General features: G+C 35.0%; 2 protein-coding genes across 2 annotated transcripts; both read left to right on the forward strand.

The window, feature by feature from the left end:
• Positions 1–1,646: 1,646 nt before the first annotated feature.
• On the forward strand, positions 1,647–4,086 carry LOC121252693 (pentatricopeptide repeat-containing protein At5g39980, chloroplastic). Its single transcript, XM_041152465.1, has one exon. It carries the CDS (start codon positions 1,761–1,763, stop codon positions 3,966–3,968), a length of 2,208 nt encoding a protein of 735 aa, XP_041008399.1. The 5' UTR covers positions 1,647–1,760; the 3' UTR covers positions 3,969–4,086.
• A 5,713-nt stretch (positions 4,087–9,799) lies between these two features.
• LOC121252694 (beta-glucuronosyltransferase GlcAT14B) lies at positions 9,800–13,790 on the forward strand. The gene is made up of 4 exons (XM_041152466.1): positions 9,800–10,645; positions 10,738–10,813; positions 10,929–11,044; positions 12,837–13,790. Exons 1-4 carry the CDS (start codon positions 10,069–10,071, stop codon positions 13,349–13,351), a joined length of 1,284 nt encoding a protein of 427 aa, XP_041008400.1. The 5' UTR covers positions 9,800–10,068; the 3' UTR covers positions 13,352–13,790.
• The last annotated feature ends 1,287 nt before the right edge of the window (positions 13,791–15,077 follow it).

Genomic DNA, 15,077 nt, shown 5'->3' on the forward strand with positions numbered 1-15,077 from the left:
GAAACTGAGTTAGAACAATAACAGTGGATTATGGCACAAGTTCATTTTAGAAAAAGATCTCATCCAAAACACATTAAAAAATGTGAATAAAAAAAATTCAGACTCTTGGATTTAGAAAGGGCTCCTCAAGACAAGAGATTTATTAGCAAAAGGTTCATGTTTTCAAATTTTTGACGGGCGATCAATTAATGCATGGATAGAATCATGGATACCGAACATGGAAGAACTCAAGCTGAAGCCCATCCAAAACATGAACGAAGCACATCCTTAGCTGAAAGTGTCTGATCTCATAACCAATAATCCATGCGCATGGAATATTGAGAAGATGTTAGGACTCTTTGATCAAGAAAGCATCAACCATAAACAAAAAATCCGTCTTGCTCAAATCAACCAAAGAAATAACAATCTGATCTGCCTTCCAGATTACAATGGTAAATTCTATGTCAAAATTGCATACCACTTGGCGGCAACAAAACTAGATCTCACACTGCCTCAAGATTTTCCAGCTCCCAATTTCAAAAAAATTTGGAAATTGAAAATACATGACCATCATAAGCTTTTAATTTGGAAAATTGTATGGAATATTCTTCCAACCAGGGCCAATGTAAGTAGCATTATTTAGAATTTACAACAAAATTTTTGTCCAATGTGCAATCATGTAGAAGAAATGCTGATTCATCTCTTTGTCGAATATTCGGTGGTTCAAATACTATGGATGCATAGTAGCTGGCCCCTAAATTTAGCATCACTTCCATTATCAACCATATGCGACTGGATGAAGTTGATTCTAAATCCAGACCCAAAGTTAGGCCTGATAGAATAAAAAATTAATCATTTCCAACTTTTGCAATAACAGCTATGGACTTCATTTGGAGGAAAAGAAACGATGTGGTTCACAACCATACATCCACAATGCTCGAAAAGGATTTGATCAAACTCAACACCACTTACCAAGAATACAAAAAAGTATGGGGAAAGAAGATCGACAATTTTCAAAGCAAGATCTGGATCAAACCACCATTAAATTGCTGGAGCTTCTTTTTTGATGTAGCAATTAGAGACTCATTCTTAACAGCGTCAGCCATTTGTCGAGACTCAGAAGGAAGAATCGTGGAAGTCTGGACCTTTAAGATCCCAAGTATCAATCCCATATTCGTAGAAGCATCAACAGCTCTTCTTGCTACCAAAATGGCAAATCATATGGGAAATAGACTATCAATAATAGAAGGAGATGCTCAAACAGTAATTGATGCAATATCAAATGAATCTCCATCACCACAATGACAAATATCCTCTATCCTAGAGGATATCATTTATAATCTCCATCCCTAGGACAATTGGAGAATCAGAAAAATACATCGATCTCAAAATTAGTGTACCCACTCAGTGGCACAACGGGTAGTGATTGAAATGAATTTTGGTCGAATACCGCTCACTAGTATTCATAACTGTATTTTATATATAGATAGTGGGAAAAATTCACCCTAAACTTAAGGTATTCCTTATTTCCTATATATATATATATATCTTGAATGCTTGTTGAGAAAGAAAAGAAAAAGAAGGAAAGGAAAGATGGCAAAAGGCAAAAGCTGAGGAATGAATTAGCCGGGAAAATGTTAGGACGGGACGTTACAAAAGCTAAGATATTAAACTTAAATAGAAAATATCTTACCCATTGTCGTTTTGATGGGGTTCGATACTTCGATCCAGACTTGCCACATTGGATCTGGTTCTGTAGTGTGGGCCCGTTATAGGGCACAATGACCCACCATCATGTGGGTCCATACACTAACCTGGGCCATCACAAAGCTCATAGCTGTGCCCGGCTCTCGAACCCTCCTCCATCTCTGGCTCGGACATTCTCTGTTCCCTCACCTCAACTCTGTAGTATTTCGATATCAACAATGTGTACGGTCTCGTTCTCTTCTGTTTCTTCCATGCGAGTAGATTCATTCCCATCTTCTTCCTTCTCTGTCCCGTCATTCCCCATCACCAAAACCAGTAATTCCACCACCATACCCTTCAATAAGCACAAAAGAAAACACCATAGAACCCGATTGTTGCTTCTCACTGTTTCAGCTTCTTCGACAACCAAAGATGTCTGGCGAAGAACATCTCCACTAAAGTCGGTGCTGTCCTCACCTTCTCGAGGCCAAGTATACCACAGGCACCCCAGAAAACAAGAGCCCGTGCACTTGGATCACAGTGTGGACATGGACGAACTCTTAACCTCAATAGGACAAACTCAAAACGAGCAAGAACTCTACTCTTTAATGTCACCCTACAAAGGCAGACAGCTTTCTATCCGTTTCATGGTTTCTATGCTCTCGCGCGAGCCCGACTGGCAAAGATCGCTTGCGCTTCTCGACTGGATCAACGAAGAAGCTTTGTATTCACCTTCGGTGTTTGCGTACAATGTTGTTATGCGCAATGTCCTCCGCGCGAAGCAGTGGGATATCGCGCATGGGCTGTTTGAGGAAATGCGCCACAGAGCGCTCGCGCCCGATAGGTATACTTATTCGACGCTTATTACTTATTTTGGAAAAGAGGGTATGTTTGATTCGGCGCTGGCTTGGCTCCAGCAAATGGAGCAAGACCGTGTGTCTGGGGACCTCGTTCTGTATAGTAATTTGATTGAGCTTTCGCGGAAGTTACGCGATTATTCCAAGGCTATATCAATCTTTTCAAGGTTGAAAGCGTCTGGTATTGCACCCGATCTTGTAGCTTATAACTCGATGATTAATGTGTTTGGTAAAGCGAAGTTATTTCGAGAAGCCCGTCTTCTTATTAAAGAGATGAGGGCAGCTAGTGTTTTGCCGGATACAGTGAGCTATTCGACGCTTTTAACTATGTATGTGGAGAATCAGAAGTTTGTTGAGGCCTTATCGGTGTTCTCTGAGATGAATGAGGTGAAGTGCCCGCTTGATCTTACCACCTGCAATATTATGATTGATGTTTATGGGCTGCTAGATATGGCCAAAGAAGCTGACAGACTGTTTTGGAGCATGAGGAAGATGGGAATTGAACCCAATGTTGTTAGTTACAATACCCTTTTGAGGGTTTATGGCGAGGCTGAGCTTTTTGGGGAAGCCATACATCTTTTTCGGTTGATGCAAAGGAAGGATGTTGAGCAGAATGTTGTTACCTACAACACCATGATAAAGATTTATGGGACGACTCTTGAGCATGAGAAAGCTACGAATCTTGTACAAGAGATGCAGAACAGAGGGATTGAACCAAATTCCTTTACATACTCAACAATAATATCTATATGGGAGAAGGCAGGGAAACTGGATCGTGCAGCAATGCTGTTTCAGAAGCTGAGGAGTTCGGGGGTGGAAATCGATCAGGTTCTTTATCAGACGATGATTGTCGCTTATGAGAGGACAGGTTTGGTTGCTCATGCTAAACGTTTGCTTCAGGAACTCAAGCGCCCAGACAATATCCCCAGGGAGACTGCAATTAAAATTCTGGCTAGAGCAGGTCGGATTGAAGAAGCTACATGGGTGTTTCGCCAGGCCTTTGATGCTGGAGAGGTGAAGGACATATCTGTGTTTGGGTGCATGATTGATCTTTATTCAAGAAACAGAAAGCATGCAAATGTCATTGAGGTGTTTGAGAAGATGAGAGTTGCAGGTTATTTTCCTGATTCAAATGTGATTGCTCTTGTTCTGAATGCTTATGGGAAGTTGCGGGAATTTGAGAAGGCAGATGCCATATATCGGGAAATGCAGGAAGAGGGGTGTGTTTTCCCAGATGATGTTCACTTCCAGATGCTCAGTCTTTATGGCGCTAAGAAGGATTTTAAGATGGTAGAGTCACTGTTTGAGAGGTTAGACTCTGATCCCAACATCAACAAGAAGGAACTGCATCTTGTCGTTGCCAGCACATATGAAAGAGCAAATAGACTCAATGATGCGTCCCGAATCATGAACAGGATGAATGACGGAGGAAATCCAAGATTATGAGCATTTCTAGAAATCATGCATGAATTCTCACCATTACCCTGGGATGTCATATTTAAAATGAAAACATTTGACACAAAACATAACAAAAAAATGTAACAAGGGAAATACTTCTTCCTAACGCTTTTCCTTTCCTCATTTCCTGTAATCATCTCGTAATTACAGAATCAATCTTAACACACACACACACACATACAGACACACACACAAATCATGTGCATTTTGTGTAAAGTATAGACAATGGTGTATGACTTGAAATACAAGCACCTTTAAGTGTAAGAACATAAACTGGTAATGGTAAAAAGATGTGTAAGCCTGACATTGTTATAAACTTTTATCTTGCCTGTGGGTATAGGGTGGTGGGTGAAGTTGAGAGGTTGGTATGACGTTTAGTTCATGATTTAATTATCAACAAAAGTAAATAAATATTGTTATGGAAATAAGAGCCAATGGCCTTGAAACAGCATGCGAGAAAACTAACATAAAGGTGATGAAGCCTCCTAAAATGGATCCGATAGGCTTAAAACTTAGGCGAGATAACTAACATAAAGGTTGTGAAGCCCCGTACATAGGACAATATAAATGAACACGAAGCATGCTGACTTTCTTGTGGCGCCGTGAGAAATCTTTCACAAAGGGACCGTCAGTATTTGAAATAATATCTATTTTAGAAAAAACGATACTTATTATTTTTTAATTTTTTTATATGTAGAAATTTATAATCTTTGTAGTCATTATTAATTTATTAGATCCTTTTTCTCAATTCATAGGAATTTTTGCCGTCCAGTGATGGAAAAAGTACTAAAAGAGATACACACAATAGACAAGAACTTACGTGCAAGGTACATATTCTCTGTTGAAAGTGCTGGTACATTTTTTATATGGTAAAGATGAGTTTTAATATACATATAAATTAGAACAAGTATGATAAATGTAAAAATAATCATAAATATATTCAACAAATTTTACAAATGATTATAATAATGCTTCAAAAAAAACAAAGGAAACGGAAAATGTATAATTATTGAATACATAACAAATCAAATTTTTAGAATTTATTATATTGAAATCATAATATGACATGCATTGCTCTACTCGATATATGACCAATTAGACATGTACATAATAATAATAATAATAATATTGTTCCTATAAATGAAAATGTAAAAATAGACTATTCATTTGAAATTTTAAAAATAATAATATTTTTTTCAAAGTAAAATATTATTGGAATGATAAAATGTAAAAATAGACTATTCATTTGAAATTTTAAAAATAATAATATTTTTTTCAAAGTAAAATAATATTAGTTTAAAAAGTGTTATTCAATATGATTCAGTATTATGAAAAATAATATGAATACAATTATTATTTTTTGAAACCATATCTTATAGTAATAAAATATTATTCTTTAAATTTAAAGACAATATTTTCATTTTTGAACTTAAATATAATATTATTATTATTTCCAAATTTGGAATTGCAAGATCCATCTTAGAAAATAAAAGCATATTCTTACCAAATTAAGTTTTTAAAGGATAAAAGTGTTATTAATTCTTTTAATGATAATTTAAAAAATGCATTACAAATAGATTAATATGAAATGTGTTACAACAAAAAATAGAATAGTGAATATGATAAATTAAAGACCAATTATAAACTTATGCATAAATTAGAACCTAGATATAATAATTACATTTTGTAAAATAAAAATATTATTAGTCCAACAATTGTGATTTATTTTTATGAATTACTATGAAAAATAATATGAAGATAATTTTTATTTTTTCAAATAATATTATATACGAAAAATACTATTATTTTTAAATCTAAGAAGAAATGTAAAAAAAAAATCCTAAATTGTTAATTTGTTCCACAAAAGTTCAATAAACAAAATCTTCAATTTAGATTCTTAATTTGTAAGTTTATTATTATTATTGTATTTATAAAAAACTTATTTTATTTTTAATGATTAATTAGAGGACAAAATGTAATTGTGGCAAAAATGTAACTGTGCAAATGAGAATAGTGTGAACTCAAACAAAATCGACAGTTCATTCCACTATTCATGTGGCTATAGCCTTTTTATTGGAGAAGATATATATATATATATATATATAAATTTTATATTGAAGACTTACACTATACACTTCTATTTAATCAATATATAATTTATTATTTTTATTATTTTATCTCAATATTTAAATATGTGTGTTTAAATAGAATGACAAAATATATATTAATTAGATAAAAATATGTGGTAAGACTTTTCTGTATCATTTCTCTTTTATATATATATATATATATATATTTACACTGCTAACGTCATTTATATCTAAGCATGTTGCATGCACCTCCAGTCTCCTCTGGGTCAACGCCTTACCAGCTTGTATCTATAAATTCTTTGGCACCCGGGCCTAATATACTACCCGTACCCGTACCCGTAGTAATGAACAGCTTGTCTTTATAATATAACTTTCCAGTTAGCTACTTTTATGCGGGTAACTATTAAGGATGCTATACTTCACGATAGCAATTAATTTTATCCTTTTACTTAATTAGTTTTCGAGTGTTTTATACTCAAAAGTGCTAATGAGCAAGAACTCAACCACCTCTCTCTCTCTCTCTCTCTCCTTTTTTTTTTTTTCATCCCAAGAAATTTGAACTGGTTTATAACCGTTTCTACTTGAGCCACAAGGGTGCAAATCTTCCTCTTTTTTATATTTTATTTTTGATTTTTTTTATCTATATCCTATATATGTACCGTATTATATTCTAATGAGAAATTATATTTACAGTATTCACTTAGAGACTATATGTATAGACCTTTTATTAAATAAGAAAAAATATCATTTTAAGAAGAATATTTTTATAATTTTAAAAAATTTTAAAGATAAAATTATCTAAATTTGCATTGCAGTCCTCAAAATGGAGACTGTACGTAACATTACTCTATTATAATTTCTTTTTATTTTTTCTCCATTGTGAAAATGGAAAATATCGGAAGATTGATTTTTTTTTTTTTTTTTTATCTATGTCCTATATATGTACCGTGTTATATTCTAATTTATTTCTATTTTTTCTCCATTGTGAAAATGGAAAATATCGGAAGATTGAACCCACTACTTAGTAACGTATGAATGTGAGTCGTGACCAATTTAGGTATCTTGTAGGGTAGTTGGTTGAAGTGAAAGAGTTCATTAATTCGGGGTCCACAGAGTTAGGATGCTGCTAACACATGAAAAGCCAGTTAATTCGGAATTGAAGGGAGAGCGGAAAAATAACATTTTATCGTTATGTTAATTATTATCCTTTTAATTATTTTATATGACAAATTAATTAAGTAAAAATAATAAATAATTTTTTAATAACTTGATATCATGATGATAAAAGAATGATATTTAAACTGATAATGTCATTTCTCAAGTATTTTGATGATTATCAAGGAAAATGTCCATCTTCTTCCATCCATGTGGCATGGATGCTTACTCCATGCTAATATAGAATATTAATTACAAATTATCATAATTTAGGCAAATTCTAAGAATTTGCAGCCCCAGTGATCCCTGCGCATGCAAAATGAAACGAGTCGTTTCATTGCTCAGAGAATAACATGATGTTTTCCTCTAAAATCCATTCCCCCTTTCATCTGAACCCCTTTCCAAACCGAAACCCATTCTCCCTACCTCCTAGCTTCGACCATCGCATGCTGCTGAGCTTCGTCCATCCCCTTCCTCCCAAATCCTAACTGCATCCTCTTCGCACGAGCACCTGAGACACCCATTCCGAAATCTCCCAAGTCTAAAATCCCTCCCTCTCGAGTTCGTCGGTCTCCTTCCTCATGAGCCATAATTCTCACATATTTCTTAGTGCAATAGTCCCATTTCGTCCGAGCTCTAATAGAGTCTCCTTTGTGCCGAAAGTTTTGATATTGTTTTTACACTTTAATTTCTTCTGTGCTTGAAATCATAGCAAGTGTGGCTACGATATGGATTTTCTTGATTTTGTTCATGCTTCTCAAGAAAATCAAGTTTGCCATCTGAATTTGATTTTGTAACCAATATCTATACGCCAAGTTATTTATGAATTGTATTATGGGATCAGATTATCTAATGAATCTAAATTTTATGTTTTTCATATGGAAACTTGGAGGAGAGAAAATAAAAACTAAAGAAATGCCAAAAGAAAAACTAAAGAAGAGAGCTTGGAAGAAAAACGAAACGAACACGACGGGTTGATGCAGTGGTTGAACTGATGCACAAGGAAGTCGGTTGTAGAGGAGGCTGGTGGTGGTGGAGGTGACCGACAGTGGTGGAGGATTGTTATGGACCTCAAATAAATGCAAGGAGATACTAAGATATGAAATAGATAGAAATAGAAATATGGAAGGAAATTAAGAAGAAAACTGTAATGAATATTAGTGTGAGAAAATAGTCCTGACTTGGGTTATTCGAGGCAATCCAATTACTCCAGAAAATCAAGCCAAACAATATTCCAAATTCTCCCTTACAAACAAGTGTTGTGTGCTATGCTGCCCAGCTTTGACTGCTGGGCATGCCGCTAGTACAAATGCGTGTTTTTATTTTTTATAAAAATTTATAAGTTAAGATAGTTTGTGAATAGTAGTATAAAAATTGAATTATTTATTATATTTTATGTGAGAATTTAGAAAAGTTGTTTTGAGATTTGAAAAAATTGAATTGTTTATTATATTTTGTATGAAAATTTAAAAAATTTGTAATAATAAAATAAAATGAGTTGAGATGAATTGATGCAGATTTTAAATGTAAACGAGACCTAAATGGCATTCTTATTAAATTAATTCATTGTCAAATGATTTATCTAAATAAAATTAACATCTCAACCTCCTATTCGTAAGTGTTGAATGAGATATTTGATTGATTTGAAGATGAACAATTTTATTCAGTAGTTTTATATTACATACTTATTTTTATTTTTAAAAAAAATATATAATATATGACTGTTGAGTAAAATAACTATTTAAAATTTATCCCAATCAGGCCATATAGAAGAGTCAACACAACACAATACAACACAACACAACAGGGATCCATAAACAATCCTCAATTTAAAAACTAGTCTCCTAGAGCTTTTTGTAGTTGTACCTAAATGAGTTTTACTATGTACAAGTAAGTTTACGTACCAATCTGTATATTAATGTTATTGTATTTATATTCTAAATTCAAATTAGTACTATTTTCAATAAAATCTATTTTCTGACTAATCATAATGAATAAATACGCGTATTAATACGCAAAATCGTTTACAATTAAATTTTTCCTATCCAAATTCCACACGAGCCCTTGGATCACAAACTTGGAATTGTACCCAAATTCCGGATTAGATTCTCCATAGATCTTACAATTTTGGTGTGTGAATAGTGAATTGAGATAAAAGTTAAAAATAAAATAAAATATTAATATTATTTTAAAATTTTAAAAATTGAATAGTTTATTATATTTTGTGTGAGAATTTAAAAAATTTATAATAATAAAATAAGATGAGATGAAATATTTCTTGTATTCAAACAGAGATAATAATGTTATATAAGCAGTGAGATCATTATTAAAAAGAATATATATATTTTTTAAGATTTATTCACTTTAAAAAAAAAACATAAAATTACATATTCAAAAATTGTAAATATCATTTTTTTGGAGTTTATATATATATATATATATATATATATCTCTATTATATATCTATCTACGTTCTACAGCATTTGCTATCTACCTATTTCTGTGGAATTATAGAAAACTGCAGAGAATCCAATCCCCAAACTCCACCAAAATTAGTACCCCTTCTGTCACGGCGAGACGACGACTCCAATCTCAGATAGTCGCGCACCTAAAAACAGAACAAATAGGAGGAGAGGGAAGGGAGGAGTAACGACAAACACACAGAACCCACCCCCTCCCACGGTCCCCACTCAACCTCTCTCTCTCTGTGGCCCATTTTCCTTTACTTTCTCTCCCAGTTTCCCCCTGATCAAACATAGCCCTATAACGGCCTCTCTCCCTGTCTCTGAAATTTGAGAGAGAGGCGTTTAAAAAAATAGAAATTTAATTTAATTTTCAAAAAAATGAAGAGGTTGAAGAGCTATTACATGAACATAAGGCATCCACATACCATAGAGAGGAAATGGATTTTCCCCTTGGCGATAGGCTCCATTGTTTCTCTCTTCCTTATCTTCCTCACGATGCTAACCTCACCCGACGGTACGCCCTTCGTTCCGCTCTACCGCTCCATCACCTCCGGCTCCGTCTTCGTTGAGTCCAAGCTCCATATCATCCCGACCTCGACCCTTCCCCCACCGCCTCGGCTCGCCTACCTGATCTCCGGCTCCAAAGGCGATGGCCACATGCTGAAGCGAACTCTTCAGGCTCTCTTTCACCCTCGCAATCGCTACGTGGTGCATTTGGACCTCGAGTCCTCGCCCCAGGAGCGCTCGGATCTGCAGAATTACGTGCGGGATCACCCGGTCTTCGCGAGATTTGGGAATGTGAGGATGATCACCAAGGCGAATCTCGTCACGTACCGGGGCCCCACTATGGTGGCCAACACGCTTCACGCCGCCGCGATTTTATTGAGGGAAGGAGGAGACTGGGACTGGTTTATCAATCTCAGTGCCTCTGATTATCCACTTGTCACTCAGGACGGTGCGTCGTCTTTTTCTTTTTGATAAATTGGTTTGAGAATTGCAATTTTGGTTTGTTTTGATTGGTTTTCTTTGTCCATTTGATCGGGTTAGATCTGCTGCACACGTTTTCGTACTTTCCGAGGGATCTAAATTTCATTGATCATACCAGTAACATTGGCTGGAAAGAGTAAGTGTGTTTTTTTGTTTTAAATGATCTCAGTTCATTTATTTTTTGGCTGTTTTTTGCTTTATTTGGCGTATGAACTTGTGTGGCTGACTTATGTTATATGTGGCATATTTAGATTTCAGAGAGCGAAACCGATAATTATAGACCCGGGGTTGTATATGACAAAGAAAGCGGACGTTTTCTGGGTAACGCAGCGGAGAAGTGTGCCGACAGCATTCAAACTCTTCACAGGTGCGAAGTTCACGTCATATGTTTTGTGTTTGTTCATGCCTTTTGTATCAATTACAGAATGCAACTCTGCTCCACTCTGCTCAAATCCCCTTTAGTAAAACCATTTCAGCAATCGAATAATTTTGCTTCATCTTCTTGGGTATCGGTTCACAAGCTTTTTAAATGAGGAATTCTCTTGCAGTATTGTCAATGACCGAACCTGCTTGGGAATCAAATAATTGGTTTGTAAAAGATAGTAATGTTACTTTATGGAATGAGCTTAATTGGTTGTTCATATGCTGTGCGATAGACAAACATATGATATAGTCTCCCTAAAATATAAAGTATAAAAAAAAATCAATATATTGGAAGCATAACTTTAAGAGAAGCCCCGATCCATTAGGTGGATGGTTGGGATGGGAATTTGGCCTAGATATCTTTTATATTTTTCTTTTTTCTTTTTCCACTTCAAAGAATCACCTGAATTGTATGAAACTGTGGTCTATGTTAGTAGGGTAGCAATTCCAGGAATAAAAACTAATAAGATATATTATGAAGATACTTTCAATGTCTGACCTTGACTAGGAATGCTTTGAATAGCTGGCTCGCTTTGCTATCAGCAGTCAAGAGAAGTTGATCTGCCATTTTTTTTTTTGCGAGAACCCTTGTCATCAAGGTCATTAGAGTGCCCGCAAAATCCTTGATGTATATTGCATGTATAACCATAGGATGATACAAGTATAGCAATAATATCATCTGCAATAGTGATGATAAATAAGAGGGGAGGCTGGCTAAATGATGTATGCTTATAGCTAGATTGTCATAATTGCACTGCACTATGGGCACCTAACCCAAGTGGGGTTTAATTTGGCTTGTGGACAAATGTAATTCCAGCGGATGAGACCAATGTGGCACAGGCAATTTCTGTGCGCTTGGAAGTGAATTGACTGACCTCCTATCTTAAAGCAGAAAAGTATCATCCTTTCCTAGAGCATGTCGTTTAAGCAACTCTGAAAATTTGTTCTTAAAAGGTTTTTGCTGTTTGCTTCTAAGCAGCTTATATTTTTTTGCTTTTAATATGCAGTGGGAGAACTCATAATTATTCATATAATCATAAGTCTACTTATAAATGAGGTTCATGATGCTATTATAATTCTGAGAAAATCAGATTTTTGACCCTTAGGCCTGATACTGCTTCATACTTGCTCAAGCTTTCTATATTTACTGTTTATGCTGTGGTGTAATAGTTTCTTTAAGTTTGTATGAGGGGCATCAAAAGCATGGAGGGATTGATAATATGCACTGCTTTGAATCAACAAGCAAGTTTAGCTGAAACTGAAAGTTTTTTTGTTCTCTTTCTGCTTCCCCATACCTGAATTAATTTGGAAATTTTGATAAAATTCCCTTATTAAAATAATGAGTTGTGATAAAGACATGCTGTCAATACTAGTCATTTTGATAGAAAATTCCTCTTTATAAAAGATGGTATGAATAAGTGGAATCATATTGTCAGATGGTACAGTCCCTGGTTAATTGTGATTATTATGCCATCGATTGATTCTAGGCCGCATGCGTTGATAAGATATAATTTCTCAACTTCAGATAAGCCAACATTACTTGGTGATATCTATTGAGTTGTGCTTGACCCTGGAGCTTTCTGGTGAACTCATAACATTACATCTTTCAATCCTTACAAGGTGCTAGAGTAGTGACTTGTTTTTTGGTTCATTCACATCTGCGAATTTGTGTTGTGCAACTTGAATATTTTCTATAATGGGGTTACTTTAACCAAAATATGTGATTTTTCTTATAGGTTCTGCTTGGATGGCACTTTCTAGGCAATTCATTGATTACCTCATATGGGGTTGGGACAATCTACCTCGAATTGTCCTCATGTACTATGCAAACTTCCTATCTTCCCCGGAAGGATACTTCCATACTGTCATCTGTAATGCCCAAGAATTCCGCAACACAACAGTGAACAGTGACCTCCACTTCATATCCTGGGATAACCCTCCCAAGCAACATCCACACAACCTCAATCTCAATGACATGCAAAAGATGATTAACAGTAATGCTCCGTTTGCACGGAAGTTTCGCCACAACGAACCAGTGCTTGACAAAGTTGATTCCGAGCTATTGTCTCGGGGTCCAGGGATGCTTCTTCCTGGTGCTTGGTGCATAGGAAGCAGGGAAAATGGGAGTGATCCGTGCTCTGTCATTGGTGACACCACTGTTCTCAGGCCTGGCCCTGGAGCTAAAAGGTTGGAAAAATTGATGACCTCTCTATTATCCAGTGAGAAATTTCGGCCAAGGCAGTGCAAATAAGAAGCGCCCAAAACTCTTATAGTGAGCACTTCTCGTGCTACTTTGTATCTGATGGTGGCAGGCAGTATAATTGGGGAGTTAGCATGTGTTTTGGTACAAAAAGAAACGAAAGTACACAAAATCTGCTCTATAGAGTAGCACGAAGGAGATGGATTTGGTGGAATGATATGGGTTGAAGAGCTGGGTGGAATGACATGGTATAGACGCTGAACTGATTGTAGGCCACGTTTTTCTTTTTCTTTTTTTTTTTTTTTAAAAAAGTTTTAGAGTATGCAGCCCACTCCATTCCAGGCGCTGAAGCTTATGTTGCTCTGATAAGGGGTCGCAGAATTATTGCTGGGATGACTATTTGATAGAGGGAAACAAAAAAAAAAAAAAAAGTTTCTTTATCCTGTGTACATCAGTGCTTTTGATAGCAAATGCAAGAATATGTTCGCTAGGTTGCGAAAAAGTGTAACGATCTTTAACACGCCTTTACATAAAACGTTTATTTCAGTGACGAAATTTCTTTCCTTTTGGAAAAGCTTTACCTTCGTTGCTCTGCAGTAGCAAATTGCCTCCGAACATGATTGAGATTGACATTTTTTTTTTTTATATAGGCAAGGTAAATTTTCTTGAATATTATACTAATTATAGTGGGGGTGGGCCTTGCAAAATATATCTATCACCTGTCCACCTTTACAGAAATATAGTCCCACGCTTTCTTGCTCACCGCAATTTTGTCCAAAAAGAAGGATCACTATAAAGGTATTTTATTTTTATTTTTAACGAATACTATTTTCATTTGCTTTCCAATTCACAGAAAAGAAACCCCATGTCGCATGCATTTCCTCAAGACCTTCCATGCATGTTCACATTTTGTTTTTGTCAATCTCAACGATGGATCCAATTTAAGGACTATATGTTTCAAGGGAGTGTATTTTTTTCCTTGAATTATCTCGTACATATAACATTACTAACATTAATATTTTTCCCTATGGATATCCAGTACTGCTGTTTAAATGAAATTAAGCAACGGCTAGCTAGACATCAGAAATTCATAGGTCGACACCATCAGGTGGCCGTTCCACTAGTGCTCCTCGATGAACATTTTTGCTCTCTCCAGTCATATTCAGCATGCTGAGCTGTCGAACATTAATTGATCTGTCAATTCGCACGGCCAATATAGAGAAGCTAATCAAAATTAGGATAATCATTTTAAAAAGCCATCAACGATCGGATGTGACAGGTAACGATGGTAGGGAATGCATTTCTAGCCCCGATTCACAAATACTCTTAATTTATCTAACCTCATCTAATTATATAATTTTTTTCAATTTTCATATAAAATATAAAATATAATTTAACTTTTTTAAATGAATCTAAAACAATAATAATAATAATAATAATTAATTTATCTAAAAACATCTTATTTCATCTCATTATCCAAACAAAATAATGTTACATACATATAATGCGCAAGTATAACATAATCATAAAAAAAAAATATAGTAAAATTTATTATTACAAATTTATTATTATTTTCATATAAATTTTATATTTATTTATTTATTTCAAAATAATTACTATCGTTACACTACACGACTATATCAAGGTAATATGATCAGAAGGATTCCAAAAACGGTCGGACTTAACTTTTTGGCCGTCCTCCCCACTAGCATAATCTCCATGTATGAACTCGTGCAAGGAGAAACGTCTAAAGAAGGTATGGCGCCATAATATCAAT

This window comes from Juglans microcarpa x Juglans regia, chromosome 2S, assembly GCF_004785595.1.
Source record: "Juglans microcarpa x Juglans regia isolate MS1-56 chromosome 2S, Jm3101_v1.0, whole genome shotgun sequence".
NCBI lineage: Eukaryota > Viridiplantae > Streptophyta > Magnoliopsida > Fagales > Juglandaceae > Juglans > Juglans microcarpa x Juglans regia.

Excerpts from the sequence above, each read along its gene's own strand:
- LOC121252693 (XM_041152465.1), top strand. The coding sequence starts at position 1,761 with ATGACCCACCATCATGTGGGTCCATACACTAACCTGGGCCATCACAAA.
- LOC121252694 (XM_041152466.1), top strand. The coding sequence starts at position 10,069 with ATGAAGAGGTTGAAGAGCTATTACATGAACATAAGGCATCCACATACC. Across the intron at positions 10,646-10,737 it reads TCCACTTGTCACTCAGGACG|ATCTGCTGCACACGTTTTCG; the intron begins GTGCGTCGTCTT and ends TGATCGGGTTAG. Across the intron at positions 10,814-10,928 it reads AGTAACATTGGCTGGAAAGA|ATTTCAGAGAGCGAAACCGA; the intron begins GTAAGTGTGTTT and ends TGGCATATTTAG.